The sequence below is a fragment of the Erinaceus europaeus genome, chromosome 14 (genome assembly GCF_950295315.1).
Source record: "Erinaceus europaeus chromosome 14, mEriEur2.1, whole genome shotgun sequence".
NCBI classification, from domain to species: domain Eukaryota; kingdom Metazoa; phylum Chordata; class Mammalia; order Eulipotyphla; family Erinaceidae; genus Erinaceus; species Erinaceus europaeus.
Genome location: NC_080175.1, coordinates 10,911,961 through 10,939,540, shown reverse-complemented (window position 1 = coordinate 10,939,540; position 27,580 = coordinate 10,911,961). Strand labels below are relative to the sequence as shown.

At 47.4% G+C, this 27,580-nt stretch overlaps 1 protein-coding gene and 1 long non-coding RNA gene across 2 annotated transcripts; one reads left to right on the top strand and one right to left on the bottom strand.

Moving 5' to 3' along the window:
• Window positions 1-581: 581 nt before the first annotated feature.
• HSPA12A (heat shock protein family A (Hsp70) member 12A) lies at window positions 582-27,580 on the bottom strand. The gene is made up of 7 exons (XM_060171219.1): window positions 27,457-27,580; window positions 17,570-17,741; window positions 14,151-14,237; window positions 13,446-13,550; window positions 11,374-11,632; window positions 7,239-7,342; window positions 582-4,836 (listed from the first exon to the last, which is right to left on the bottom strand). Exons 1-7 carry the CDS (start codon window positions 27,475-27,477, stop codon window positions 4,199-4,201), a joined length of 1,386 nt encoding a protein of 461 aa, XP_060027202.1. The 5' UTR covers window positions 27,478-27,580; the 3' UTR covers window positions 582-4,198.
• Window positions 14,237-17,155, top strand: LOC132532740 (uncharacterized). Its single transcript, XR_009544639.1, has 2 exons — window positions 14,237-14,680; window positions 16,092-17,155. It is a non-coding gene; the product is annotated as an uncharacterized LOC132532740 (long non-coding RNA).

Genomic DNA, 27,580 nt, shown 5'->3' with positions numbered 1-27,580 from the left:
CTCTTCACCCAGCTACGCCTTCATCTCATGGGCTCCAAGATAACACGATGCCCATTGTGGACCCAGAGGGGTTGAGTTAATGTCTGTTCATGCAGCTGCTCCCAGGACAGAGAAGGATCTGGAAGTCCTGGTGGCTGGGGAATGACCCGCCAGTGTTAAGTTTATCTGGTGGTGCCTTCTTTTCAGACTTCTTTATCCCAACTCTCCTGGGAGTTGAACTACAAAGGGAGGTTAGTAGAATTTGCTACTTGGTAAGACATTCATTTACACCTTTCTCTAGTCTCTAGGACTCAGGCTTTCTGGAAGTTTCTGGAAACAATGGTGGAGGGTGATCCAGAAACAAGAGCTTAGAATAAATTTAAGGCTCTAGATGCAGCCAGCTTAGCTGAGTGTCTGCACAGTACCAGAGAGGCAAGGCGCTCATCCTAGATCTTGGAGGGAAAGTCTGTCTCATGGACATTCATGGAATCTTGGTTCTCAGGGGCCTGTCCCACTGGAAAGAGGAGGAGCAAGTTGGCCGTACAGCAGGCCCAATTCCATTGACAAACTCGGAGTACAGAGAAAAAAAGAATTCAGAGCCATTGAGATCCAAAGTTTTGCTTTATTTTCTATCTTATATTAAGACAGAATTTGCAAATATAGTTGTGTGAAGTTGTGAAGAGCTGCGAAGTTCTGTAAAGTGTAGATTTCTCATGTAGTGAACAAGACCCTACTGGTATTTTAGAATATATTCCATATTCCAAGCAGATGGGGGGAGGGGGAACAATACATTATGGCCAACAGCTTTAATACTAGCCACCCACTTTAGCCATTTCCCAGAATAAATACGCAGCTTAATCATACTATTTCATCTCTACAATGTGAAATTCGATCTTCAACTAGTAATGCATTTTGACTCCTGTTGATATTGGTGCATGCAATTCTTTGATACCCTGGCAATTCACCAGACCTCGACTCTAAAAGCTAAACTTGAGCTAAATAACATCCTAAAGGTAGGGCAGGCTCTGTAATCTGGACTCAGCCATCACTCTGTAAAGCCACTTAAGATGTCTCCTCCTCTCCCCTATCTTGTCAGTCTGGAACTTGTCTATCATTCAGCATTTATTAGTGCCTTCTTGTGTGTACAGAAAGAAAAATCACAAAGGAAACCCTCTGACAGTTCTGCATCCAAGAAGCCTGGACACCAGGGACAACCGAGTAACGGGATAACAGGCCTTTTAGAAACTTCCTAAGATTAGAAATAATATGTCCAAGTATACTTATCCAGTGCTCTTATTCTAGAATATTTCTGTGGGGGAAGCAGGGAGGAGGGGTGGATTTGGAGATAGCTTTTAAGGAGTTGGATTATTTGGGGCTGCATTTCTGAGGCCAGAAGGAATTCCAGTAAAATGATCATCCCCCTCTCCATCATCTGTTTGACAACACTGCCAATTCAACTAGCTCATTTAAGAGAAAAAGCAGACAAGCAGACATCCTTAGGGCAAGGTGAGTAAGAAAAGTCCTACATTTGCCAGAGAAGAAGGATTTATCTCTATTACTCATTCTTACATGGAATCCAGTAGAAAAACTAGGTTTGTGTATTCTTGGTCCCTTCCTTTGGCCCTGGTGTACAGAGAAAAGGTAACACACACAATGGACCACCCTCTGTCCTCCCTTCCCAGGATCAGTTGAAGACTCTGCAAAGAATTGTGTTTGATTTTTCTGCACAGTCATATTGCTCATGGAAACTAAATACTCAGCTCCAGTACTAGACAGGAGAATTAATACATTACTATGCCCCTTTCAATATGAACTGTAACTCTGTAGGCAGGTGTGTGTGTGTGTGTGTGTGTGTGTGTGTGTGTGTGTGTGTGTGTGTGTGTGTAATGGTCTCATGAAGCTGTAGATTCAGGTGGTTTTTCCATTCACCTATGCTGACCCTAGGCATCTCTGTCTATCGGCCAGGCTTGCAAAAAATAGTCCATCACTTAGGACTGGTCCAAATCAGTGATCAGCAGGCAGAGTTAAATGAAACTGGGAAATTAAAGGTAGCAATGTCAGCAAAAGCCAAAGAACATTCTTCTTTTTTTTTTTTTTAAACAGGGAAAGCACATTGTAGAAATAAGGAAACTATACAATAGTTTACTATTTTATGTACACAAAATTATATTACTTGTAACTAAGTTGAAAAGTCATCTCTGAAGAATATGGCTGGCCACACCAAAAGGAAGACCCAGGACATTTAGCTTCTGAAGCAGAGTAGGCAGTAAGAGAACCCTAGCAACTGGGATTTGAAATCCTGCAATTCTCTCTCATGGGACTGGTCTTTGACTTTACAGCAAGGAATTCCTGCAGCAGGTGATGTGAAAAGGAAGACATGTTAAAAATGAGATTGGAAACACTGTGAAAATCTGCAGATTGGCTATGACAATGGCGGTTTGTGAATCTAGTGTGTTTGAAGTTTGCCCAACCTCCCTTCATTCATTCGTTGTTTATTCATTCATTATGCCTGCAGTGATTATAATCAGAACAAATTCCAGCAGGTGTAAAAGACAGTTTTGAATACATCAGAAGCAGAGCTGCGAATCAGATTCAGCTTTCTTTTTTTCCTGTCCTCAGTTGGCCCTGTTTTTAGAGGGTCTGTCTTCTGATCTCTTTCCACCACAGGTCCTTCTTGTGAGGGATAAAAGCACCATTCCCAGCCCTGTGGAGTCCCCAGTTCCACTCACAAGAGGGCAAGCAAGGTGTGAAGAGATCATCTCTATTCCTCTTCCGCATAAACTTTGGCCCTAAGGAAGCCCTGAAGGACAGATTCTGGTCTCTGTATCAGCCTCCCCACAAAACTGGCTCTTCTTGATTTTAGTTCATAAAAGCCAAGAAACCATGTTTCACAAGAGCCAAGAAGTTCTCAGGCAATTGACACATTGATCTGCTCTCAAAGACCCTAGCTCATCCAGCAGAGATCTACAAATTTCCTCTGGACAAGCTTTATTTGCTTTTATTTATTTGATAGAGAAATTGAGAGGGATGGGGGAGAGAGAGACACCTGCACTTTACTTCACCACTCGTGAAGCTTTCCCCCTGCAGGTGGGGACCAAGGGGTTAAACCTGGGTCTTTGCGCACTGTAATGTGAGCACTTAACCCGGCCCCTGTGGACAGGCTTTATGAACACAAGATTTTCATGAAACATTTCATAGAACAGATTCTCTGCCCATGCATCACCAATGTAGGCCTTTCAAAATATGGGGATAACTGACCCAAAGTCTTAGGGAGCAGAACTTGAGCTGGTAGGAGAGGCTTAATTTAAAATACATGTGATTTTTAAGGTTGGGGGCGGGAGGCCAGATCACTGAGTGTAGTGATGAGAACAAGACAGACTGCCAGTTAATTTTCCTAGGAAGATTAACTAGAACTACTTATGAAATCAGACATCAGGACCTGGCATTCTGGGAATGTTGTCAGCGTCTCATCTAGAATGTGTCAGTACCTCTAACGCCCATTTCCACGGGGGTGGAGGTGGGTGAGATTAATCTGCTGAAATGCTAAGGTCTTAACTCTCCCACTGAAACCCCAGTGAGCTAGTTAGCCAAGGCTACAGATTCGCTTCACTAAACCTCTCTGGAATCGAAATGACGAGAGCCTAAAATAGCGCCTAGTGTAGGCAATCCTCCCACCAGCTGAAACTATCCCAGATTCCCACACAGTGAGGAAAAGAAATTGACAGCAGATGGCTGGTATTTGAGACTGACTGCCGTCCCAAAGAAATGTATGTGTGTGTGTGGGGGGGGGGCGGGAGACAGGGGAAGCTGGAATTGATGAAGACTCTCCTGCTTCCAAGATCTCACTTCAACTCTTGAGATGGTAACAGGGCATCCTAAATGCTGCTTGACAGCCCTATCATGGCTGCAGACACGTACCAAATCCGGGGCTGGGTACACCACTCTTCCAGGTTTCTTGAATTCTGTCTTCCAAACTTCATTTTCAGTGTGATTTTTTTTTTCCTTCTCACTCCAGTGTGCCCTCAGAAAAGTGCCTTGTTGTTTCTTCCGTGGTGGTGATTCTCATCCTACCTGATGAAATCCAGGTGGGCAGTGGCAAAGGTCAAAGTCAAGGTCAGGGGGCAAGGGGAGGATAGCCAAGGCTGAGGTCAGCAGATGCAGGTGCACTGAGTCTGAAGGGGGCAGGGGGCAGATGGCAGGTGGCAGGGGGGAGGGTCGGTTAATAATTTAAGAAATCGATCCCGACCTTGACACTCTTGGAGGTGGCAACGTCGATGGCCATGGCCTTGATCTCCGTGTCCCCAAACTGCATGAGGGTTTGGATCTCCCTGCGGGCAGGCACGGCTGGGCCCCCGGTGCCTGTGAGATCCAGACGGAGGGTGCCACACTTCTTCACGCCGGGGTCGGTGATGAAGCTCACGGCGTCGTGCTCGGCACTGTAGATGTTGATGATGATGACGAGCTGGGAGGGCTTAGCCGGGGTGTAGCTGCGCTTCACCAGCTCGCCCAGGGCCACCGACTGGTCAGCCGAGATGAACTTGTCGAAGACGTCGGTGCACCAGCGTGTGCCATCCTTCACCAGCAGCTTCTCGGGTGGATGCTTGCCCTCCACGTAGCGGTTGAGCACACCTACCCCGTAGGTGAGGGGGGACCTGCGCACCTTGATGACAGCGGGGTCCAGGCCGAAGAGGACGGCGCCCTTAAGGATGGTGAGGCCCACGTCCTGGGGGATGATGATGCGACATTTATCCCCAAAGGCGGCCTGCACAGCCTGCTGCAGGAGAGGTGCCTCGGCGAAGCCACCCACCAGGAACAGGAACTTGACCGTGGACACCTCGGGCTTCTGGAACAGGTCCCCTGAGGAAGGAAGGCAAGGGACAATGTCCTGTCACTCAAAGCCAGCAGCTGGGGGACCCAGGGTAACCTGATAATATGGGGGAGCATGGACAAGACCACTTGGGAAGGCTCACTACCCTGAGCTTGTAGTGAACGGATGGGATTCCTACAGAGAGGGCCTTTTATCTTCATTATGTTTACTTGATGCTAAGGATTGAACTCAGTCCCTCAGGCTAAACCACTACCCTGGCTCACTTTTTCATTTTTCCTCTCTTTTTATTGCCACTAGGGTTATCACTGGGGCTTGGTGCTAACACAATGAATTCACTACTACTGGCAGCCATTTTTTCCTGTTTTTTTTTTCTATTTTATTGGACAGAACAGAGAGAAACTGAGAGGGGAAGGAGAGATAGGGAGAGAGAAAGACAGACACCTGCAGACCTGCTACACTACTTGTGAAACATCCTGCTTGCAGGTGGGGAGCAGGAGTTCAAAACTGGGTCCTTGTGCTTGGTGCTATGTGTGCTTAACTGAGTGTGACACCACCCCCAGCACAAAGCATGATTACTCTGTCCTCCATGAGGTCTACTCATTTCTGTTGCTTTCCTGTAGTTCTGAAGCTCAAGCCCAGGCCCTCATGCATGTGAGGCAAACACACAACACTGAGGTACTTCCCAGGCCCCAGAGACCTTGCGGGCCAGGAAGTTGAGTAGAGGGTAGAATGCTGGGCTTGCATACATGAGAGGTCCTGAGTTCGATTCCCTTGCACCATAGAGTGAAGCATTGGTTCTCGCTCGTTCTCTTGCTTGTTCATAAATAAATAAATTGGGCTTGGGGCCAGGTGGTGGTGCACCTGGTTAAGTACATTATAGTGTACAAGGATCCAGGTTCAAGCCCCTGGTCCCCACCTGCAGGGGGAAAGCTTCACAAGTGGTGAAACAGGGCTGCAGGTGTCTCTCTCTGTCTCTATCTTCCCCCTTCCCTCTCAATTTCTCTCTGGATCTACAAAATAAATAAATAAAAATATTAATAAAAAATTAAAAAATAAATAAATAGGGTCAGCAAAATAGCTCACAGTGACAGTGTGCTGCTTTCCTATGTGCATGACCTGTGTTCAAGCCCAGTCCACAAAGCACTCACGGAGGCTTTTGTGCTGCGGTCTCTTACACCCTCTCTCTACCTCTGTCTCTAAAATAATACCATGATAACAATAACTGTCTAATGGTTTTGTACATAAATAAGCTCAGGAGTAAAGAACAAAGGTTTTTTGTTTGTTTTTTACTATTTTATTTACTGGGGCCAGATAGTGGCACACCTGGTTAAGCGCGCACACTCCAGTGCCCAAGGACTCAGGCTCAAGCTCCTGGTCCCCACCTGCAAGAGGAAAGCTTCATGAGCAGGTGTCTGTCTTTTTCCCTTTCTACCTCCCCCATCCCTCTCAGTTTCTGCCTCTAGCCAATAATAAATAACATTTTTTTACAGTTTTTAAAAAATATATGTTTATTGGCTAGAGAAGACAGAAACTGAGAGAGGAAGGGGGAGGTCGAGTGGGAGAGAGAGAAAGAGAGAGAGAGAGACCTGCAGCACTGTTTCACCGCTTGTGAAGCTTCTTCCCCATACATGGGGACTGAGGGTTTGAACCTTAGTTCTTGTGCATGGTAACATATACTTAATAAGATATGCCACCACCCAGCCCCAAACAAAGGGATCCTTACTAGCTAAGGATCCTGATCATCTTTATAGCTAGTAATTACACTATGTGTGAATGAATGAAAGCTCTTGCTACTCTCCAAGACTGAGGGCTCAGGAAGCCAAGTCAGCTTTTTTAAGCATTGTTCTCTAGTTTTCCTAAAAGTCCCAGCTCGGTCTCATGGTTGGGATCTGGCCTGTGAGGAGTAGGAAGCAGAGGAGGCAGGGTGGTGGTGGGGGAGAGGAAGTCTATTGCAAAACGTCCCCAGATACTGCATGTCTCTGGGGCAACTGCTGAAGAAGCAGGCCACTGCATAGCCAGAATCTGGGTGCCTTCTTGTGGGCTCCCTTCCTTTGGTCCACACACCAGTGCCTCCTCCCCAACAGGGGCTTACAGGCCCTGACAATGTTTATGTCATACATTGCTGGGGTCTGTGACTTAGGGGGTGATATTAGTTCTCCCAGTTGTCTGGTGTTTTTGAAGCCAAGCCGAATGCTCAGCTGTGGGAAGACTCCGTGTCTTCTGTGCTGAATATGGTGGTGGGGCGTGATCTGGAACCCATGCCCCGCCACCTCCCTCCACGTGCATGCCCATGGCTTGCCCAGGCCAGACTGTGACTCCCAGCCCAAACCCCCTACCAGCACGGCTCTGCAGGCACTGCTGGGTGGCAGCAGAAGACCCATCCCCCTGTCCTGGCCCTGCCTGGGGGCAGTGGAGTCTGGCAGACACTCACGGAGGTGCTCAATGATGCTGTCGATGGTCGGCTTGAAGAGGGCGTTCATGGCATCCGGGCTCATCCTCAGCATCCCCTGTGAGGACCACTTCACAAAGTCCACGCTGTGGGGTGGGGCACAGAGAAACAAGTGGTGCGTCAATGCCACCCAGACCCCACACTCCAGGCACAGACGCTGAGCCCAAGCAGAGCAGCTTGAGTATCTAGGGGGTGAGAGAGGGGTCTGGAAGGTCCCAGCTCTTTGCCGGGACCTGGTCTCCGAGACAGTCAAGAGCTAAGACACAGTGCTCCTGCTTCTCTTGGCTTTGGACTGTGGCCAACCTTGCCCTGGGACAGTGAAATCCAAAGACTAAAGAAAAAAATCCAAGAGACAAGTCAATGGTCTCAATCTCTCTATTGGATAACCACATTAAAAAAATTTTAATATATATTTTCTCCTGTCACCAAAGTTAACTCCAGAGCTTAGCGCCTACACTGAATTTCCTTCATTTCTTCTCTCTTTAGTCTCTTTCTTCTTCATAGAGTGTGAGAGACAGAAACAGAATGAGAGACTCCGACAGCACCGCTCCACTGCTTATGAAGCTTCCCCTGTACAACTAGAGACCATGAGATTGAACCTGGGTCACTGAGATGATTGACACATGTGCTCTACCAAGTGAGCCACCACAGCCCCTGTCCGCTCATGTGAAGACACTAATGTCCTCCTACCTCAGGCCACGAGGTGGGGGAGGGGCTCTCCTTCAGCCCAGCAGACACCTGACTCGACAAAGAGACTAGACCCTCACTCTTCTGCCAAAGGTGCAGCATACACAGAGTGCCGGCCTGAAGGAGGAGGAGAAGGGGACAGAACTGCTGAGCTCCAACCTGCCCTTCACCACTCAGCAGTTCCTGGACTTGGGGCAAGTTGCCCAGCATTTTTCTCTGTATCCTCTTATCTGGAAATCTTAGCTGGAAGTCCATGTCTCTTGCCTTCCCTCCTTCGCTGGGTTTCTTCTGAAGCGGGAGCTAAATAGGAACAGTTTTTGGAACTGCCAGGTACTGCTTATTGCAGTGTGAACCCCACCCAGGCTCAAGTTCAAGAGGGTAAAGCAAAGAGATTCTCTGTCTCTGAACAAAGCACACACTAGCTGCTTCTCAGCATCAAATTCTGGATGTTGCTGGACCTCCCAGACCAGAAATTTAGTCCATGGTCTTAGCCAAAGGACAAGGAGATGGGTATGGAGTAACCCAGGTTGGCTGTGGCCATTCTCTCCTGCAAGAGAGCTGGTAGATTCCAGAACTGAGCAGGCCCCAGTTTGGGGGGAGGGTGGTGGTTGAAAATACACCCACCTGGAAAGAATTTGGCTGAACCCTGCTCCAAGGGGCAAAACAACCTAGAGTTAAATCTCACTAGAAAAAAAATAAGGCCCCGGGGAGTCGGGCTGTAGCGCAGCAGGTTAAGCGCAGGTGGCGCAAAGCACAAGGACCGGCGTAAGGATCCCGGTTCAAACCCCGGCTCCCCACCTGCAGGGGAGTTGCTTCACAGGCGGTGAAGCAGGTCTGCAGGTGTCTGTCTTTCTCCCCTCCTCTCTCCATTTCTCTGTCCTATCCAACAACGACAATAATAACTACAACAATAAAAAACAACAAGGGCAACAAAAGGGAATAAATAAATAAAATAAATATTAAAAAAAAATAATAATAAGGCCCCTTCATAAAGGGGCCTGATTCCAGGTCTTGAGTAGGAAATGCACAAGAGAAGCCAGAACCAACTTCATGTACCAGAAGGCAAAGACTGTCATGGCAACAGGACTCCAGAGCCAATCTGAAGAAGCTCCTACTGGCCCAGATGGAATAACTTAAGCAGCAGTAAGGACATAACTGCCATAGACTATATCAGATATGCTTTTTAAAGCTACATAATTCTTTAAGGAAAGAAAAAAAAAATCAGAACACTGTACAACTCTGACTTCTAATGCTGCAGGGGATTGAACCTGGCTGGGACTTCAGAACTTCAGGCGTGAAAACCTGTTGTATAACAATTATACTATCTGCCCCATCCTAAACCTATAGATTCTTAAGGATACTTCCTCCAGGCCTCCACAGGAGAAGGAAAAGCCTCATTAGTCACTTTGGAGAGAGCTGGAAAATCCACTGTTTTCCAAAAGCTTTAGAAGAGGAGGGAAAGAAGCCAACGTTTCTTTTCTTTTGCCTATGTGAGCTGTGTGCCAGGAAACCGAATCCTTAAGGCGAATACTTGTTTCTCTCCTGAGGATTCCAGCTAATGACTGAAGGAGGAATGAGGGACCCGAGACATAATCACAGGGCCACCTGGAATTAATGAATCAAGGCATCAGTGCTCCATGGCCATAACTGCAGAGAAGTGACAGGAACATACGCTGTGCTCCCTGATGTGAGAATGTGAGAATACTTCCTACCACCCACGGTGGAGACTGGACAAATACATTCACACCGAAACCTAATGAAACCCCTAGCTTCACTTACCCAGTTTTTTTTTTTTTTAATAAAATGAAATGTCAGGAGACAGGAAAAGGAGTATGTTTTCAGGGTACACAGCGAGCCACACCCAGCCTCTATGTTTCATTATTGTTACCTAATAAACTACAAGAAAACACAGGGAGGGAATCTATACACCAGCTGGAATTGAAGAGACTGGGAAGACAACTGCCACGGCTCACCATCGTGTTTTGCCTTTAAGTGCAAACTGAAAGCAAGACTATCTGTAAGTTAGTTTTAAAAAAGATGCTATTGTATTATTATTGTATTATTATATTATTGTATTATTGTTTTAAAAAAGATGCTATTGTATCATTTGGGATAAGACAGATGGAGCTGAGAGGTGATTATGTTGAATAAATCATGTAAGGAGGTGAAATACATGACTGGGTGGTTTCACTCATTGGAACAGAAATCACTTTAGTAACTAAACTCTTAGGCTTTGTGAAAATTATGCTAATAGTTGGGTGGGGAGGGGTGAAGGGGGTATAGGGCCTTCAGTCACAGCTGTGATGAGCTGCACACAAGCATGGGACGAAATTATAACCAGGCAGGATTTTTTTTTAAAAAGTTTAATATTTATTTATTTTCCCTTTTGTTGCCCTTTTTTATTGTTGTAGTTATTATTGCTGTTGTTGTTGATGTCATCGTTGTTGGACAGGACAGAGAGAAATGGAGAGAGGAGGGGAAGACAGACAACAGGAGAGAAAGATAGACACCTGCAGACCTGCTTCACCGCTTGTGCACTTAACCCACTGCACTACAGTGGAAGACTATCTTTAAGTGCAAACTGAAAGCAAGACTATCTGGAAAATGTTAGTGCTGACTAGCTATCCGGTGATCTTGAAGTGGGACTTGAAGTGGTTTGAAGTCGTGACTGCATGGTGGGGTTATCATTTTCCCCCTTATCGCCTGTAAGTGCTGACACACCCATGGACCAGGTGATAATCTAGAGGAGAGCTAGAATGACTGGTGGAGGAGGGAGGGCTGACGGCTGGGAACTTTGTAATTGACAATTGCTGGCGCTGCTAATGAGGTTCCTTTCAGACAGTGCATGTGTGAAAAATTATGATCAAACGATTTTGAGAGACCTATGATTTTTGTCTATTAGTATTTTTTTTAATATTCAGCCTTAAAGCATGTTCCAGATACATCCATGCTGTAATAAGCTAAGCTACAACCTGCAGCCAAGAGATTTGGCATGGCAGGAAAGCCAGACTCCTACAGAACTCTTTCAACAACTATATGCTGTGCATGTGGCTATTCTGTGGCAGATGCTTTGGCCAAAATGGGCAAACTTCTCTGCTTTGTTAAAGCTTATATCTTTAGTGCATAATAAGAACTAGCACACACTTAGTACTTTGCAAGTCTTCAGCATTTTGCTAGGCACTTCGAATAGAAGAGGAATTCGCATCATACTCATAAAAACCATTTGAGACAAGTGGGGGTGAACACCTCCATTTTCCAGATGAAAACAGCAAACAAAGAGGCTGGGTCACTTGACCCAGGTCACACAGCAGGTGCATAGGAATATAATTGTAAGTCCCCATTCTGGCCGCCTTCCTTCCCATTACGATTATCCACCAGTACTGCGACCCCACCCCCAGGATATCCTGAGCCCAAAGTGAGCCCAACTCACTTGCTTTTCCTCAAGGCGTGCTCCACGCTGTGCCCACGGAACTTCTTGTAGTAGTCGATGAAGGAGAAGGGCAGGGTGATGTTTAGAGGGTTAGTTCGGTCTGGGGCAGCTGCCCTTTTTCGAGACTCAAAGGCAATCATTAAGTCAACCCAGGCTGCAGGACGCTTGATCTTGAATTGCTCGATAAAATCCTCTCCAAAGATTTTGCACAGCAGTTTTTCAAATTCATAGTCTACCCCTAAAGATCCATAGGGTCCACCTGAGTCAAGAACAAAATACAGCCAAAAAGTTCAAAGAAAAGAAAAAAAAAGTCAGCAAAGGAATCCAAAGTTCGAGAAAAAAAAAAAAAAAGTCCAGATTCTCTGAAACATGAAACAGCACCTATGAAGCAAGCAGAATGTAGTTCCTATATTTTCACTTATTCTTTAAAGCCCTTAGATTCTTCTCATCCCCCACAGAGGAACTTTTTCCTATCATTCTTGTCTATGGCCATACCACCCTGAACATGCCTGATGTCATCTAGAATAAGCATTCTTCAACCATCTGCTTAGAATCTATTGCCTTTTGCTATTATTCTTTTTTATTTTCTTTCAATGTGATTTTACTGTTTATTTGACAGAACAGATAGAACGTGAGGGAGGAAGGGAGGACAGAAAGGACAGAGAGAGACAGAGATCTGCAGCACTGCTTCACTACCTGTGAGGCTTCCCCACTGCAGGTGAGGACAGGAGGCTTGAACTCAGGTCCTTGTGCTTGGGATTGCATGCTCTCTCCACCCAGTCTTTGAGCCAAACACACCCATACAAAAAGATATGTATATACCTAGGTTTATTGCAGCACAATTTGTAATAGATAAAACCTTGAAGCAACCTAGATGTTTTTGCTATTCACAGTAGCCATGATATGGAATCAGACTAAATGTCCATTGACAAGACAACCAGCTAAAAGAATTGTGGTGGTGGTGGTAGTGGTGGTGTGTGTGTTCAATGGACTACTACTCTGTTTAAAAAAAGTTTTTAAAAAGTTTTAAAAAAGATGCTATTGTATCATTTGGGATAAGACAGATGGAGCTGAGAGGTGATTATGTTGAATGAATCATGTAAGGAGGTGAAATACATGACTGGGTGGTTTCACTCATTGGAACAGAAATCACTTTAGTAACTAAACTCTTAGGCTTTGTGAAAATTATGCTAATAGTTGGGTGGGGAGGGGTGAAGGGGGTATAGGGCCTTCAGTCACAGCTGTGATGAGCTGCACACAGCATGGCAGGTACGAAATTATAACCAGGCAGGATTTAAAAAAAAACTAATATTTATTTATTTTCCCTTTTGTTGCCCTTTTTTATTGTTGTAGTTGTTATTACTGTTGTTGTTGATGTCATCGTTGTTGGACAGGATGGAGAGAAATGGAGAGAGGAGGGGAAGACAGACAACGGGAGAGAAAGATAGACACCTGCAGACCTGCTTCACCGCTTGTGCACTTAACCCACTGCACTACCGCCGGACTCCCCCAGGCAGGATTTTTAAACCATTGTTAAATCATTAATAACAACTATTTAAAAATACTCAATGCATTTTAAATAAGACTAATGTCTTCAACTTAACAAGCAGCGCCCTGATATTCCCATCTAAAAGACCCCAGGCCAGGCAGGGTCTAGAAAGCTAGCAGATTCCCCAGGATTCCCAGGCTCCATCCCCCATACCAAGTAAAAGAGCTTGTCTTCTGGCTCAGCAATGTTGAGTCCAGCCCCAGAATGTCCCCCAGAAAGCCTCACCAAAGCACCAGATCACTGGGGAAATCAATTAAAACCACATCCTTTCAGAAACCACTTCCTGTGGCCAGAACCTGTACCAGGCTCAATTTATGCCAAGTCCCCCAAGTCACAGTGATGTGTATATTAAAAAACATTATTTAATACATGCTGCTCTCCTGTTTCATGCAGGTGACCCTGTTCTCTCCCGCCAGCAATCCCTCATGCTGATGGCATGGAGAGAAGGAACGACTGACAGAACCTGACAGGAATGAAGGAAATAACTGAGTGCCTGTGAGAAAGTCAGTGACACAGAGCTCACCTGTTGCTTTATACAGTTCCTTCAGGTGTCCCTCTGGCAACCGTATCTGATGCACCGTCAGGTCTACGGTGCCACCTCCACTGTCCACAACTACATACTTGTCACCTAGTGTGGAAAAAAAAAGTTGTGCTTTATTTAGACTGTATGTCAAGCCAGTCCTGGAACAGGTGAGTGGGCAGTGATCTGGTGGACTCATCTGAGTGCCATGTACAAGCATTCCCATGAGCACACCGGTGGCGCTAATTAGCTGCACAACTAATGACTAAAGAGAAGGGGACAGTGTTTGCCCAGGAGTGATGGTTAGCACGGATGAGAAAGGACCCGGATGAATGATGTTCAAGAAAAAAGCTTTCACGTCCACACGCTGTGGCTGCAGACCTGGCAAAGACCAGAGGACAGCTTCCTTCCAAGTTAATGGCCCCCATAAAACGCTCTGCTGTTTCCACACAATACTTACAGTGGTATTGGTGGGTTCCCATTAGACCTTGCTGTGGAAGAGTCTGCATGGTCTTACACCATGCAAAATTATGGGCTCCAAATAAAAATAATAGCTCTTCCTGGGTGAGTTGGTCTTTTTAAGACCCAACAGATCTTATGAAGAAGGAATGAGCAAGAATGCTTTTTTTTTTTTTTTTTTTTTGCCAGCAGCGTTAATAAAAAAAAAAAAAAACACAGCAAGGGCAAAAGGACATTCAAGGACGCTACCTTCCTCCAGCTCGGACCAGATTTCTCCTATGACATTCTCCACCAAAAAGGTCCGACTCTGCCGATTACGCCGTATGTGTTCCTTAGCTAGTGGCCGACAGGAAGAAAATGATGAGTAAGAAAGCATGAAAAAAGCAAGCAATCATCCGCAGCCAGTGCAGGCAGCAGTATGAGGAAGGAGACACAGGGACAGAACATTCAGTGAGACACGATCAGAATAATGATACAGATATAAGATGGAGAATTACAGTGCCAGCTCTTCTGGAGAATTTTAGAGCTACCACCCTTCATCTGTACATCTGCATGGCACCTCTGGCCTATGCCCTGCAGGGAAAGAAAGGAAAAAAAAACTTGCCCCAACAAAGGTTCTTCCTCCAGTGACACATTTTAGGGAAGATGGGTTAAATCAAATTGGTATCTTTGCTTTGCTGTTCCAGCGAGGGAGAGGGAGGAAGTTGTCTGCCAAGCAGCCTGCAATGTGCTTAAACAATTTCACATCACGGAACTCTGAGGGCAACAAGGAACTTGGGGTATGTTTTCCTAATCTGGGCTTTAGACAGGAGCTGTTTCTAGACCCATTTGAAAGCGATGTACTCTTCAGCCACTAGGTGGCAGTTCAGTCCCAAAATCTGAACCTAGCCAGGGAGGCTAGCCAGGGAGGCTAGGCTCAGCTATTCCCCATCTCTGGGGGATAACCTGGGTGGCGTCGGGGTCCTGGGTGGTTGTGATGCCTTGCAAGAAAGTATCTCACCTCCCTTAGACTTCCCAACAGCCCTGTGAGGTAGGAAAGGCACACAAAAATCGACCTGACCATACAGTTAAGAAAGCCAGACCAGGAAGGTTGAGGGTAGCCCCATCCCTATTCTGTCATGTAACCTGGAATGAACCCTAGGACCACGAGGGTGATGCAGCAGTTCACAGTCAAAGTGAAAATTCGAGAAAATCACTTAAACCCTCTGGGCTTCGATTTCTTCACCCACAATCTGGAGCTAACACTTGGCCCGAGCTCCTCAGAGGCAGACTTAATCCTCAGCACCCAGGATGACACCCAGGACACAGTAGGTGATAATGAAGACAAAGCACCCAATAGAAGATTGGGTGCCTATCACAGACCATGTACCCCAATTTCACCGATGACAGCTGTGCCCACCACTCCTCATTCCACAGTCTTGTCCCCCTCACCAATCACGTTTGCCTCTAAGCAGGTGCAGTGGGCTCTGAAGTGCCCTCCACAAACATCCTCCTGCTGGTGACCCTTGAGCTTGGAGCCTCTTTCAGCAAGGAGGAGCACCCTGCTTAACAAAACCCCACCTTTTTGGGGGATTAGAATTAAAAGTGTCGGCCCACTCAAGTTCTCCAGACCCCAGACTCCAACAGAGAGGCCTTGACTACAGAGCCCCTGAGGCCCAGGAGGGAGTCCCAAATTTGAGGTATCTCTCCTGTCCCTGGTGCTGGCTCCAGATGAATGGACATGGCAGAACCTGCAGTAGGCACTTGGTTTGCTAGAATAATCTAGATGAACTCACAGAATGACATTCATAAAGAACAGCCGAGCAAGACTAATCAAACCTGTTCAGAGCACTCAAAACACGTTCCCAGTTTTTCAGGTAAATTAAGCCCGAGATTGCCAAAAAGAAAAGAAAAAAAAAAAAAAGAAAAAAGAAAAAGTCACCATTTCCTATCTCGTTAAATCTTTCTGGAGTAAAGTAACAGGATGGCGAATCCCGCAGAGAAAGCGCCAGCCCACTGTGCCCTGTGATGGTCACCACATGGCCACCAGGACAGTCCAGAAGGGCCTGGGAGTCTCAGGCAGGCAGCCATGTCCTCCAAGTGCTCCTTATCAAGTGATCTGCCAGTTCTCCCCAGCAGTAACCCCTCTTATGGAAGAGAGGTTCTAATAGTAAAGCTGTAATGCACACTCTGCCTCATTGTCCTTCAAAGGGGTGGCGGGCCACCATTTGAGGATTTCAGACTGCAAAAGGCTCTCTGAGTGAAGGAAGCCAGAGCAGTGTCCACGAGACACAGGACACAGACAGGATGTGGTGTGGAGATGACAGACAAGGAATAAAAAACTCAGTTCTCATGGCCAGCGATAATCCAAATACAGATTCCCCCTCTCTCAAAGGTGAGCTTTTTTTTTTTTTTTTAACTTCAGAAGGGTTAAGAGACATGACGCTAGAGTTTGTAAATTCTGACAGGAATTTATGAACAGCTAATAATCAGTCTGTAAGGTAGAAAGCCCCGCCACCCCTCTGTTATCTAATTAAAACAATGAAGAATGGAATTTAAATAAGCCAGCCATTGTCCTAAATATTTAGGTCCAGACCTCCTGGGTCTAGCTAGACCTTCTGGAACAGGGTGTGGGTGGATGTGAGTGAGGGATATATTTCTGCCCTTGGGATCTTCACCTGGCAACTGACTAGCCTGGAGGTCTGAGCTGAGGCACCACCCATATTCACTGACCTTGACCTTAGGGGATGTATGCAAATTCCAGGGCCCTTCACATCCCCATAAAGCCCTGGTTGCCAGGGAAACCAGTTCTGGGACCAAGATCACAACTGATTTGCTTACAGGTAACTATTTTAAAAAGCTCCTTAATGGGGCTCCTCATGCTTAAGGCTCCCAGTTTGAGCTGTGGCTTCACAAGTGCCAGGATGATACTCCAGGCTCTCTCATGTGAAACTCAGTCTAATATGAAAAACAGTTTTTAAAAGTCAAAGAGGAGTGGTCCGGGAGGTGGCGCAGTGGATAAAGTGCTGGACTCTCAAGCGTGAGGTCCTGAGTTCGAGCCCCGGCAGCACATGTACCAGAGTGATGTCTGGTTCTTTCTCTCCTCCTATCTTTCTCATCAATAAATAAATAAAATCTTTAAAAAAAAAAAAAAAAAGTCAAAGAGGAAGTGAATCTGGTCTTCCCCTCCCCCGCCCCCCCAGCAAGTGTTCCTCCCCGCAGCTAAATGAGCATCTTTCCCTCTGAGGCAGGAACTCTCGCCAGCTTCACAGCTACGACACATAATGAGCTCATCACACACGAAGCGGCCCCAGTGAGTGAGTCAGCAATAAATCAACAGTCTGCACAGAGGAATTAATAAGACGCAAGTGGGATTAGATTAGGAATCAGTTAACGGACAAGAAAAATGAAGAGCCTGGTAAAATGCCAAGGCCAGGCCACCCTCGGGTTCTGAGAGAAAAGCACTTCTCCTTCCTAAGTCAAGTGGGTGATGAACCAGGGAAAACTGAGTTGACCAGGATTCTCGGGGGGTCAGGAGTAGGGGGCTGGGAGGTGGCTGAACACAGGTAGGTGCTTAAAGCCAACCTCCCCAGGAACTTCTGGAATCGCTGCTAACTAATCTGAGGCAGAGCCACATGCAGGGGCAGAGGGGGCTTGAGCAGGGAGGGGGAAGAGAGAGCAGGAGGTACCCTGTGCAAACCCAGCTCCTACTGTGTCACTGGCGCTGTACCCATTGACCGTGGCCTTGCCGCTCAGCTCAATCATCTGGTGCAGACGTAGCTTCCGACAGTAGATGGAGGCTGCCTCCGGCTCCAGGGCAATGATGAGCTGCTCCGAGTTCTCAGGGGAGGCCAGGCCGGCCTGCAAGACAGAAGCAGAGGCTGGGACCTGGGGCATGCTGGGTAGCACCCCCACTCTGAACTTCTCCTGAGGCAGGGACAGCCATGCTCTGCTTGTCTAGGACATTCCTTCCACAGGTCATCACGGAGTTTAACATCCAGGGCAGTAAGGTGCTGAGCCCCACACCAGCTACTCAGACATCACACCACAGAGTGAGCAAAGAAGATGAAGGTCCCTTGGGGGAAGCAAAGCACTCTGGGCCACAGGGCTCTCTGCATCTACTTGCTTTGCTCAAACTGTGAAGACCACCCCCCACACCCAAACGTCAAAAACCATCACAAGACAGAAGTCAGGTGGTTCCTTTCAAGTTTACAAGGAGTCTTGGGCTCTAAGAGCAAATTCTAGTTTTGGGTGGCCCAGGAACAGTCATCGCTGGAGCTGGTGTCTGCAACTCCTGATATCACCCGAGGGGACACTGACCTGTGGTTTGCAGAGAACCAGGAGGATCCCCAGGAAAAGCTGCTCCAGTAGCCCCACAGAGCCTCCCAATTTTCTAAAGTGTGGGTGTAAGGCAGCTGGCAGTCGTCCCGTTCAAACCTTTCCCCTTCAACAGCAGAAACCCTCCAGCCTGGTGACACCTGGCTCATTCTGGTTACAGTCCCTCCATACCTGGAGAAGGGCAGCCTGCTTCTCATAGCCTGGGGACTGGAGTGTCCCCACCTGTGGACACTGTTCTAGCCCACAAGGTTTCTTCCTTGATTGTCAACATGGTGGAAAACAGACATTTCCTTCTCTTGCCACCATCCATGTTTGCTGTCTCCATGGCTGTTCCCTGGGGAACCTCAGTCTCTCTGCCACACCCCCTTTGGAGAAGACCCCTGAGGTTCTAGACCACACTCATGAGCAAACCAGGGACAAGTTGGCTCAGAAGACCATCATATTACCTCCCCCCTCCTCAAAAAAAGATTTTTTTTAATTGGATTGTCAGAAAAGTCATGACACATTTTTGCATGAAAAAAACATAGAAAACTACCTCATGGCTTTTCCAACAGCCCAATAATAGAATGTGTGTGGGATTTTCTTTTTCTTCTCTTACTTTCCCTTGATTGACTTAGCAATATATGAAAATATATTAATATCTAGATTCACACCTACATATATGTGTATAAGGCTCACCACACCCACCACCAACACTCCAGTGCCATCACACCAAAGACAACCCTCCTCCGCCTAGTCCATCTTCACGTGAGGAGGGGAGAGGGCTTCAGGCTCCAATATTAGCCGTGGGGATGCTCTTTGAGGTCTTTTATGTAACTCCTTCATTTTAAGCAGAAAGAAATGGAGGCTGGAGCAAATGGGATGGCCAAGAGTCCTGACTTTCCTGAGACATAGAACTTCCATTGCTAAGGACAGGGCCCATAGGCAGAAGACTCTTCCAATGCTCAGGATGGAGAACAAACAGGGAGGCAGGTGGGACCCAGTGTGAGAAGGAGGAAGGAAGGCCACTTGGGAGGCACTCAACTGTGACTGGATCCCACTGGGACATCAACCTGGCCAGAGGCTTCTGTCTGGGGTCTGGGGTCTGGGGTCTGGGAGTGAGAAGAATAACTCTGAGGAGAAACAATTTTTGTTGTTTCTTGTTGCTGAGGAGTCATTTCACAGTCTGACAACCCTGCTCACACCCTAGTCTAGACATTTAAATAAGGACCTGAGGTTAAGATTCACACAGGTTTCATCTTTGCTTTTTCTGGGAGGAGCTTTTAAAATAACCACTTGGTCAGCCAGGGAGGTAGTGGAATAGATGAAGCATTGTACTCTCAAACATGAAGTCCTGAGTTCTATCCCCAGCATCATATGTGACAGTGATGGCTCTGATTCTCAGCTCCCCCCCCCTCTTTTTCTCTGTGTCCTTCATAAATAATTTTTTTAAATTGCCACCTAGGTTATCATTTGGAATCAGTGCCAGTACTTCAAATCCATTGCTCCTGGCAGCCTTGCTTTCCTTCCATTTTATTTGCTAGGACAGAGAAAAATTGAAAGGGGAGAGGGAGGTAGAAAGGGAGAGAGAAATACACTAGTAGACCTGCTTTACCTCTTGTGGAATGTTCCCCTTGCAGGTGGGGGTTGGGGACTTGAACCAGGGTCCTTGCACACAGTAATGTGTGTGCACTCAACTCGGTATGCTACCACCAAACCTCATAAATAAATCTTTTAAAAGCAAACAAAACAAAAATGACCACTTAGATCACCAAAGATGAAAACAGGTGGGACTCCATGGGTGGTAGACCAGTGCTGGAGTCTCTCACTGTCAAGAGGTAGAATGAAAATGGGACCATCTCCAGTTTTCTAATTGGACGACCTCCAATTTTCTGTTTGGAGCTGGTTAGCAATATTATGCCTCTGAATTCATTCCCAGCACTACATAAAATAAAAAAAGAGGGAGGAATGAAGAAAGGGCTGATTTAAAATTTGAGTCTTTAAAAAATTAGTCCCTCTACCTGAACCCCTTACAGGTGTTGCTAACCCAGTCTCCATGCCCTGCTCGCTTGTGAGCCAGGCCAGATCTCTGCCTCCCACTGTACACCCTGCCCCCGCCATCCCATCCCACTGTGGAATCTGTAGGTAATAAATCTTAAGCCCCCGCCTTCTTGGTACAACTGTGCCCCCGGCTCCCCACCTGCAGGGGGGGTCGCTTCACAAGCGGTGAAGCAGGTCTGCAGCTGTCTTATCTTTCTCTCCTCCTCTCTGTCTTCTCCTCCTCTCTCCATTTCTCTCTGTCCTATCCAACAATGACAACATCAATAACAATAATAAGAACTATAACAATAAAACAAGGGCAACAAAAAGGGAATAAATAATTTTTTATATTTATTCATTCCCTCTTGTTGCCCTTGTTTTATTGTTGTAATTATTGCTGTTGTTATTGATGTCGTTGTCGGATAGAACAGAGAGAAATTGGGAGTCAGGCTGTAGCGCAGCGGGTTAAGCGCAGGTGGCGCAAAGCACAAGGACCGACATAAGGATCCCGGTTCGAACCCCGGCTCCCCACCTGCAGGGGAGTTGCTTCACAGGCGGTGAAGCAGGTCTGCAGATGTCTATCTTTCTCTCCTCCTCTCTGTCTTCCCCTCCTCTCTCCATTTCTCTCTGTCCTATCCAACAACGACAACAACAATAATAACTACAACAATAAAACAACAAGGGCAACAAAAGGGGATAAATAAATAAAATAAATATTAAAAAAAAGAACAGAGAGAAAATGGAGAGAGGAGGGGAAGACAGAGGGGGAGAGAAAGATAGACACCTGCAGACCTGCTTCACCACCTGTGAAGGGACTCCCCTGCAGATGGGGAGCCGGGGGCTCGAATTGGGATCCTTATGCTGGTCCTTGCGCTTCGCGCCACCTGCGATTAACCTGCTGTGCTACTGCCCGACTCCCTAAATAAATATTTTTTAAAAAAGAAAAACAAACCCAGAAGTCCAGGGATGTAAAGTATTACAATGCTAAAGGGCATGAGCGTGCCCAGTGTGACAGACAACTCCAGGAGATGATCCCATGTCCCGAAGGTATAAATGACACCTCTAGGAGCAGAGTCCCACCTCCCCTCCCCCAAAGCACCTGCTACACCCCTCTGGGGAGGTCTTCCCAGCTAGACTGACCTCAGCTACACAGCAAAAACTCTGACCCATTTCCAAAGGGAGTTGCAAATGGAACTGAAGATGCTGGAGGAATGAATGAACCTACCTTCAGGTCAACATCTGCAGTGATTTCCTGTTGGCCCCAGTGAAACTGACCCAAAAGCCTTTACAGATGTAGCCTGGGCTTTCTACAAACATGGCGTCTGAACTGAGAACCCCCACTTGACTCCTTCAGGAATCTAGGGCAGCAGAAGCACCTCACAGTAGATTCTCAGAGTCCTGCTTCGTGGTCACGAGCTCCACCCTAAGGGAGCAGGTGGGTGAGAAAACCATGCTCCAGGAAGGACAGGGAAGCTGTCATGCCCAATAGCTCTGCTTGTGGGCCCAGCTGTGTTCAGGAAAAGCTGCCAGGACTGTGTTTGCAGCTGAGAGAAGGGGCCAGGCTACAAGCTGCAGAGACCCAGGCTGCTTTGCTTCTGGATATCCCGGATGGTTGTACTGTTTTGAATCCTATCTGATCATTTTTGGCTGCAGCTGGCTAAGGAAGGGAAGCCAGAACTAGCAGCCACTCTGTTAGATGACATCACTGTCCACAAGCAACAACATTCATTCAAACAGGTTTCTGAGACCCAGGGGAGTTGCGCAGCGTATGCAAACTGCCTCTTGGAATAAACTGGATTATCTCCTACCCAGGAAGCTCTGAAGACAGCTGTCTCTCCATGCTGGGAGTTTTCAGAAGGCCTCGGAAGAGGGATCAGCTGTCCTTCCTTATCATCTCAATGTTCCTACATAGTTTAAAGGTATCTGGTGTAGTACATTATAAAAAAGATTTAGCCATTGATTGGTTGATTGCCTCCAGGGTTAGCTTTGGGGTTCAGAGCACTGCGAATCCACTGCTCCTAGAGGCCATGTTTTTGTTTTTTTTTAATATTTATTTATTCCCTTTTGTTGCCCTTGTTGTTTTATTGTTGTAGTTATTGTTGTTGTCATTGTTGGATAGGACAGAGAGAAATGGAGAGTGGAGGGGAAGACAGAGAGGAGGAGAGAAAGACAGACACCTGCAGACCTGCTTCACTGCTTGTGAGGTGGGTATCTGGGAGAAGCCATCTATTCCCTGGGTGACTTCCTCAGGGGGCAGTCCTCACTCCTCTACGTGAACCCTACATGCTTCTGTGTTCCCCTGATTTCCCAGCCTGTACTATGAAGTTCTCAGCCCAGGAAGCCTCCATGGTCCAGGGGCATTGGCCTTTGCTCTAATCCTTTCTTCACCACTTGTGAAGCAACTTCCCTACAGGTGGGGAGCCGGGGGCTCGAACCGGGATCTTTATGCCAGTCCTTGCGCTTTGCGCCACCTGTGCTTAACCCGCTGCGCTACTGCCCTACTCCCTGGAGGCCATGTTTTTTTTTTTCCTTTTTGTTTTTTTCCATTTTATTCAATACTACACAGAGAAATTCAGAAAGGAGGGGAGAAAGACAGACACCTGCAGACCTACTCTTCCACTTGTGAAGCATCCCCCATGCAGGTGGTGAGTGGGGACTCAAACCCAGATCCTTGTGCATAGTACTATGTGTGCTTACCTAGGTGCATCACCGCCTGACCCTCTCCTATGTTTTTCATAAGAGACGCTTCTAGGGCCTAGTAGTGGCACACCTGGCTGGGCTTACAGATTACCACGCACAAGGACCCGGGTTTGAGCCTCCACTCCCCACCTGCAGGGGGAATGCTTCACCGGTGATGAAGCAGGTCGGCAGGTGTCTCTCTCTCTCTCCCTCTCAAAAACTCTCTATCCTATCAAAAAGAGGAAGAAAAAAAGGAGAAAAATGGCGGCTGGGAGCAGTGTATTTGTAGTGCTGGCATATAAAAACAGTTTTTAAAACATATATAGGAGTTTCTGGATTCTCACATCAATGAGGCTGCGCCTGTGTGCAATGCTCTGGACATGACCCCAGGCCTCAGAGCAGGAGGCCTCAAGCACCCATCCAGACCTTCCCCCTCCCATGGGACATGCTGTGGAACCCTGTTTCCTGCCCTACATCCAGGCCTCTGCCTCCTCCAGGTGGATCACTGAAGCTCAGCCCTGGCATTACTGTATGAACTTGGACTCAGGGCACCTCTTTTGGGCTGGAAGGAGGATTGCCATCCCCACCTGTGAACGGAATACCTTTGTTTCCCAGTCAACATGAGGGACCACCCCTCCAGCTCACCTGCCCTTCTGGCCTTTCTGTCTGGCATCAGGTCAATAGTGACACTGTATGCAGAAGGGTAGAAAAGCAGTTGCCACAGGGGTCAGGCGGTAGGTAGCACAGAGGGTTAAGCGCACATGGCTCATAGCGCGAGGACCAGCGTAAGGATCCTGGTTAGAGCCCCTGGCTCCCCACCTACAGGGGAGTCACTTCACAAGCAGTGAAGCAGGTCTGCAGGTGTCTTTCTCTCCCCCTCTCTGTCTCCCCTCCTCTCTCGATTTCTCTCTGTCCTATCCAACAACAACATAAATGGCAACAATAACAATAACGACAACAAGGACAACAACATGGGAAGAAAATAAATAAATAAATGAAAAGCAGTTGCCACTATACAGAAGGAAACAAACACTGGCCTGATTGGTGCTCATACAGGCATCTGTCTGGTTAGCACTCTGAATACAGATGCTGGCTGCATGGCTAGGGAAACAGCTCAGTGGGAGAGCACAGGACTTGTACACCAAGAAGCCCAGGTTCAATCCCCAGCACCACCATATGCAAGAGCTAAGTGGTGCTCTGGTCTCTCCTAAAAGTAAATAAATAAATAAAGTCAAAAACATAATAAACAGCTGGGCCAAGATGTGTGATTTAAGATATGGTGTCTTATCAGCCAGAGTTCTCCAGAAAATCTGAGCCAACAGGACCCAACAGTACTAAGAGAATGAAATTTATCTTAAGGATGTGTCTCATACAGTTGGGCTGCTGTCTTACAGCTGACACACAGGAGTCCCAAGAAACAGTGGTAGGTCGTCTCTGAAGGCTGGTGAGCTAGTTGCTCAGGAAGAACTGATGTTTCAGTTACAGTTCAGAGAGAGAGAGAGAGAGAGAGAGAGAGAGAGAGAGAGAGAGAAACAATGTACCAGGGGGCAAGAGATAGGTCATCCAGTAGACTATGTGCTTACAATCTCCCTCTCTCATGAAAAATGAAAGACAAGTCCCAGTCTGAAGGCAGTGAAGGAAGAGGATTCGCCCCATATTCCTGGGAGGTTCCTGCCTTTTATTCTCCTCAGACCTTCCAATGACTGGATATGGCCCATTTGCTCGACTAGATGAACAGATTTAAATCTGAACTGCATCCCAAAACACCATGACAGAAACAGCCAGTATGATGTCTCACTGTCTTGCTACTGTGTGACCCACTCACACAGACACACAAAATTAACCATCTTAGACACTAGTTTCTGAGGCAAGGGGAGAGGGAAGGGTGCAGAGATGCTGGGCACAGAGTCACAAGCTTCAATTTCCATTTTGTGTCCCAGGACAAAAGGCTCAAGGGACCATTCAACTTTGAGTCACTGAAAGGCCCCTGTTTCAGTCACACTGGGTGTCAAGGCCCGACACACAGAAGACCCCCCCCCCTCAGTCCGGCACTATTTAATTAAGAAATGAATGAACAGTTGAATGGTCCTCACACACCACTTTTAAATCCATTCAGTGATTGCCAAAGGAGCACAAGGGTCACATCAGAGTGACAAAAGGCCAGAAATCAAGCTGCAGAGACACTGTACCAGACAAAAGCTGCCCAGTGGGAGAGGAGAGTCCCCTCTGCAGCCTGTCACTGGACTTCAGAAAGCCCACAGCTCACGTTCATCCAAAAGTGCAGGTCACCTCGAACCTGCCCAGGAGCCTCTGACCCTTCTCATCTCTCAGGTCTCATTTTGATTCCACACAGCAGAAGATGCCACACTCCCTCTTGGTCTGGTTTCCGCCTCACCCTACCCCCACCACCAACCAGTGAAACCACAGAAGTCCCCAAAGGGCTGGGCTATAACATATGACCCTGGGACAAGGGAGGGAAGGGCCTAAGATTAATGATAATGACTCTGGGTACTCTGTTGATGGTGGAGGGAGATGTCAGGTGGTGGGTGTGGGGTGCAGACACCTAGCACAGATAGACAAGTAGCTGTACTCAGGTGACAACAACGAGGAAAAGTGAAAGTATTTAGTGGTCTGGGAGGTGGCACAGTGATAAAGCTTTGGACTCTCAAGCATGAGGCCCCCAGTTTGATCCCCAGCAGCACATGTGCCAGAGTGATGTCTGGTTCTTTCTCTCTCCTCCTATCTTTCTCATAAATAAATAAATAAATAATATATATTTTTAAAAAGTTAAAGTATTTAAAAAGGGATTTGGAAACAAATAAACAACAGGAAAAAAAAAAAAAAAAGCAGGGGCCAGGTTGTGGCACAGTGGGTTAAGTGCACATGGCACAAATCGCAAGGACTGGCATAAGGATCCCGGTTCAAGTCCCTGGCTCCCCGGGGGTCACCTCACAGGCAGTGATGCAGGTCTGCAGGTGTCCATCTTTCTCTCCCCCTCTCTGTCTTCCCCTCCTTTCTCGATTTCTCTCTGGCCTATCCAACAACAGCAGTGATAATAACAACACAAGGGCAACAAAAATGGCGGGGGTGGCCTCCAGGAACAGTGTAATCATAGTTCAGGCACTGAGCCCCAGTGATAACCCTGAGGCAAAAAAAAGAGACTCAAAAATCCCCACTATCCCCATCTCACCTTGTCACTTCAAAATCATCAAACACCATTAAGACAGATTATAGGCTTTGCTCTAGGAGAAAGTTTGAGTAGCCCTGGTCCAGCAAGAAGGTAGATCTGTAGGCTTTGGGGCTCTCCCTGCTGGCTCCCAAATCCAGCTTTTGACTTTCTAATCCATGCCAGAATCCTTAAGTGACTCTCCCTAACCAACAGGGAAGAGACTCAGTCCACTTGTTGGAGCTTAGAACAGAACCAACGCTGTCTGGCTTCATGCAGAAGCTGGCATGGCTGAGGTTGCCTTGCTAACACTTGTGGAGCCATCCCTGTTAGGCTTCCTGAGGGGCCTCTTCCTCTCTCTTTCCTACTCAAAGAAGTCAGTCCTTAGAAGAGCCAGCCCCAAATGCCACTCACAGAGCCTAAAATAAGAGTTGACTGACTCTTTTCCGGGTCACTCTTCTGTTGGCTGGATTCCTCCCAGAGTTTGGGAAACAAGAGTGCAATCACTCCATCCTGGGAAATGCTCTAAGGCTGTGTGTCTTCCTAGACATCCTGCATTCTAGTGGCCCATGGCAAGTGCCCCCTGCAGGCCTCCTGGGAGGAGCTCTGAGAGCCTGGGGGATTCTGCAGGCACACAGGCCAGCTGCATTCCCAATTCTCCCTTTTGGAAGAAGTTGCCTCATTCTGGAATTCACACCCTGTGCCTTCATCTGTCTAAAAACAAATCTATTTGGCCAGATACGCAATGGGAACCAGCTGCTCACACTGAACAGAGAAAGGGAAAGCAGAGGGCTCGGTCTGTTCTGGGCCCCGGGGTTCATCAGGCAGGTGTTTTGAAAATAAATGTTCACACATGTGACCACACACTTAACCTCAGTGATTATGTGCCCTGGGGAAGAGGGACTGGCAGCCCTTTCCCCCCAACCCAGAAGTGGGTATCTGGAGAAGCCATCTATTCCCTGGGTGGCTTCCTCAGGGGGCAGTCCTCACTCCTCTACCTGAACCCCACATGCTTCTGTGTTCCCCTGATTTCCCTGCCTGTACTGTGAAGTCCTCAGCCCAGGCAGCCTCCATGGTCCAGGGGCATTGGCCTTTGCTCTAATCCTTTCTTAGCCACACTCTTGTCTCCCAAGGTTCGCACTTCTACTCCACACACCTGGAGAAAACCTCAGAGCTGCCCTCACAGTGCAGCCTGCATTGGAAAGGCAGAATCAGAGAGAAAACAGGCAGCCCTCCCTGGAACTCTGAGCCCTGGCCCTCCCCTGGGGCCATGCAGAGAAGTCAAAAAGCTCCTTCCTTCCCCTTGCCTAAGGAAGCTCTCTTGCTGCCTCTTTGGGGAGCCTGGGGTGACAGTCATCCCCACCTCTCACTCACCTGGTAAGCAGCTTGTCTCATGAACTGCTTGGCGGGCTGCTTCCAGATGGCAGGCACTGTGATGACCCATCTGACATCAGAGTTCTCGAACTCAGAACCCGCCTGGTCACTCAGCTCCTAAAAG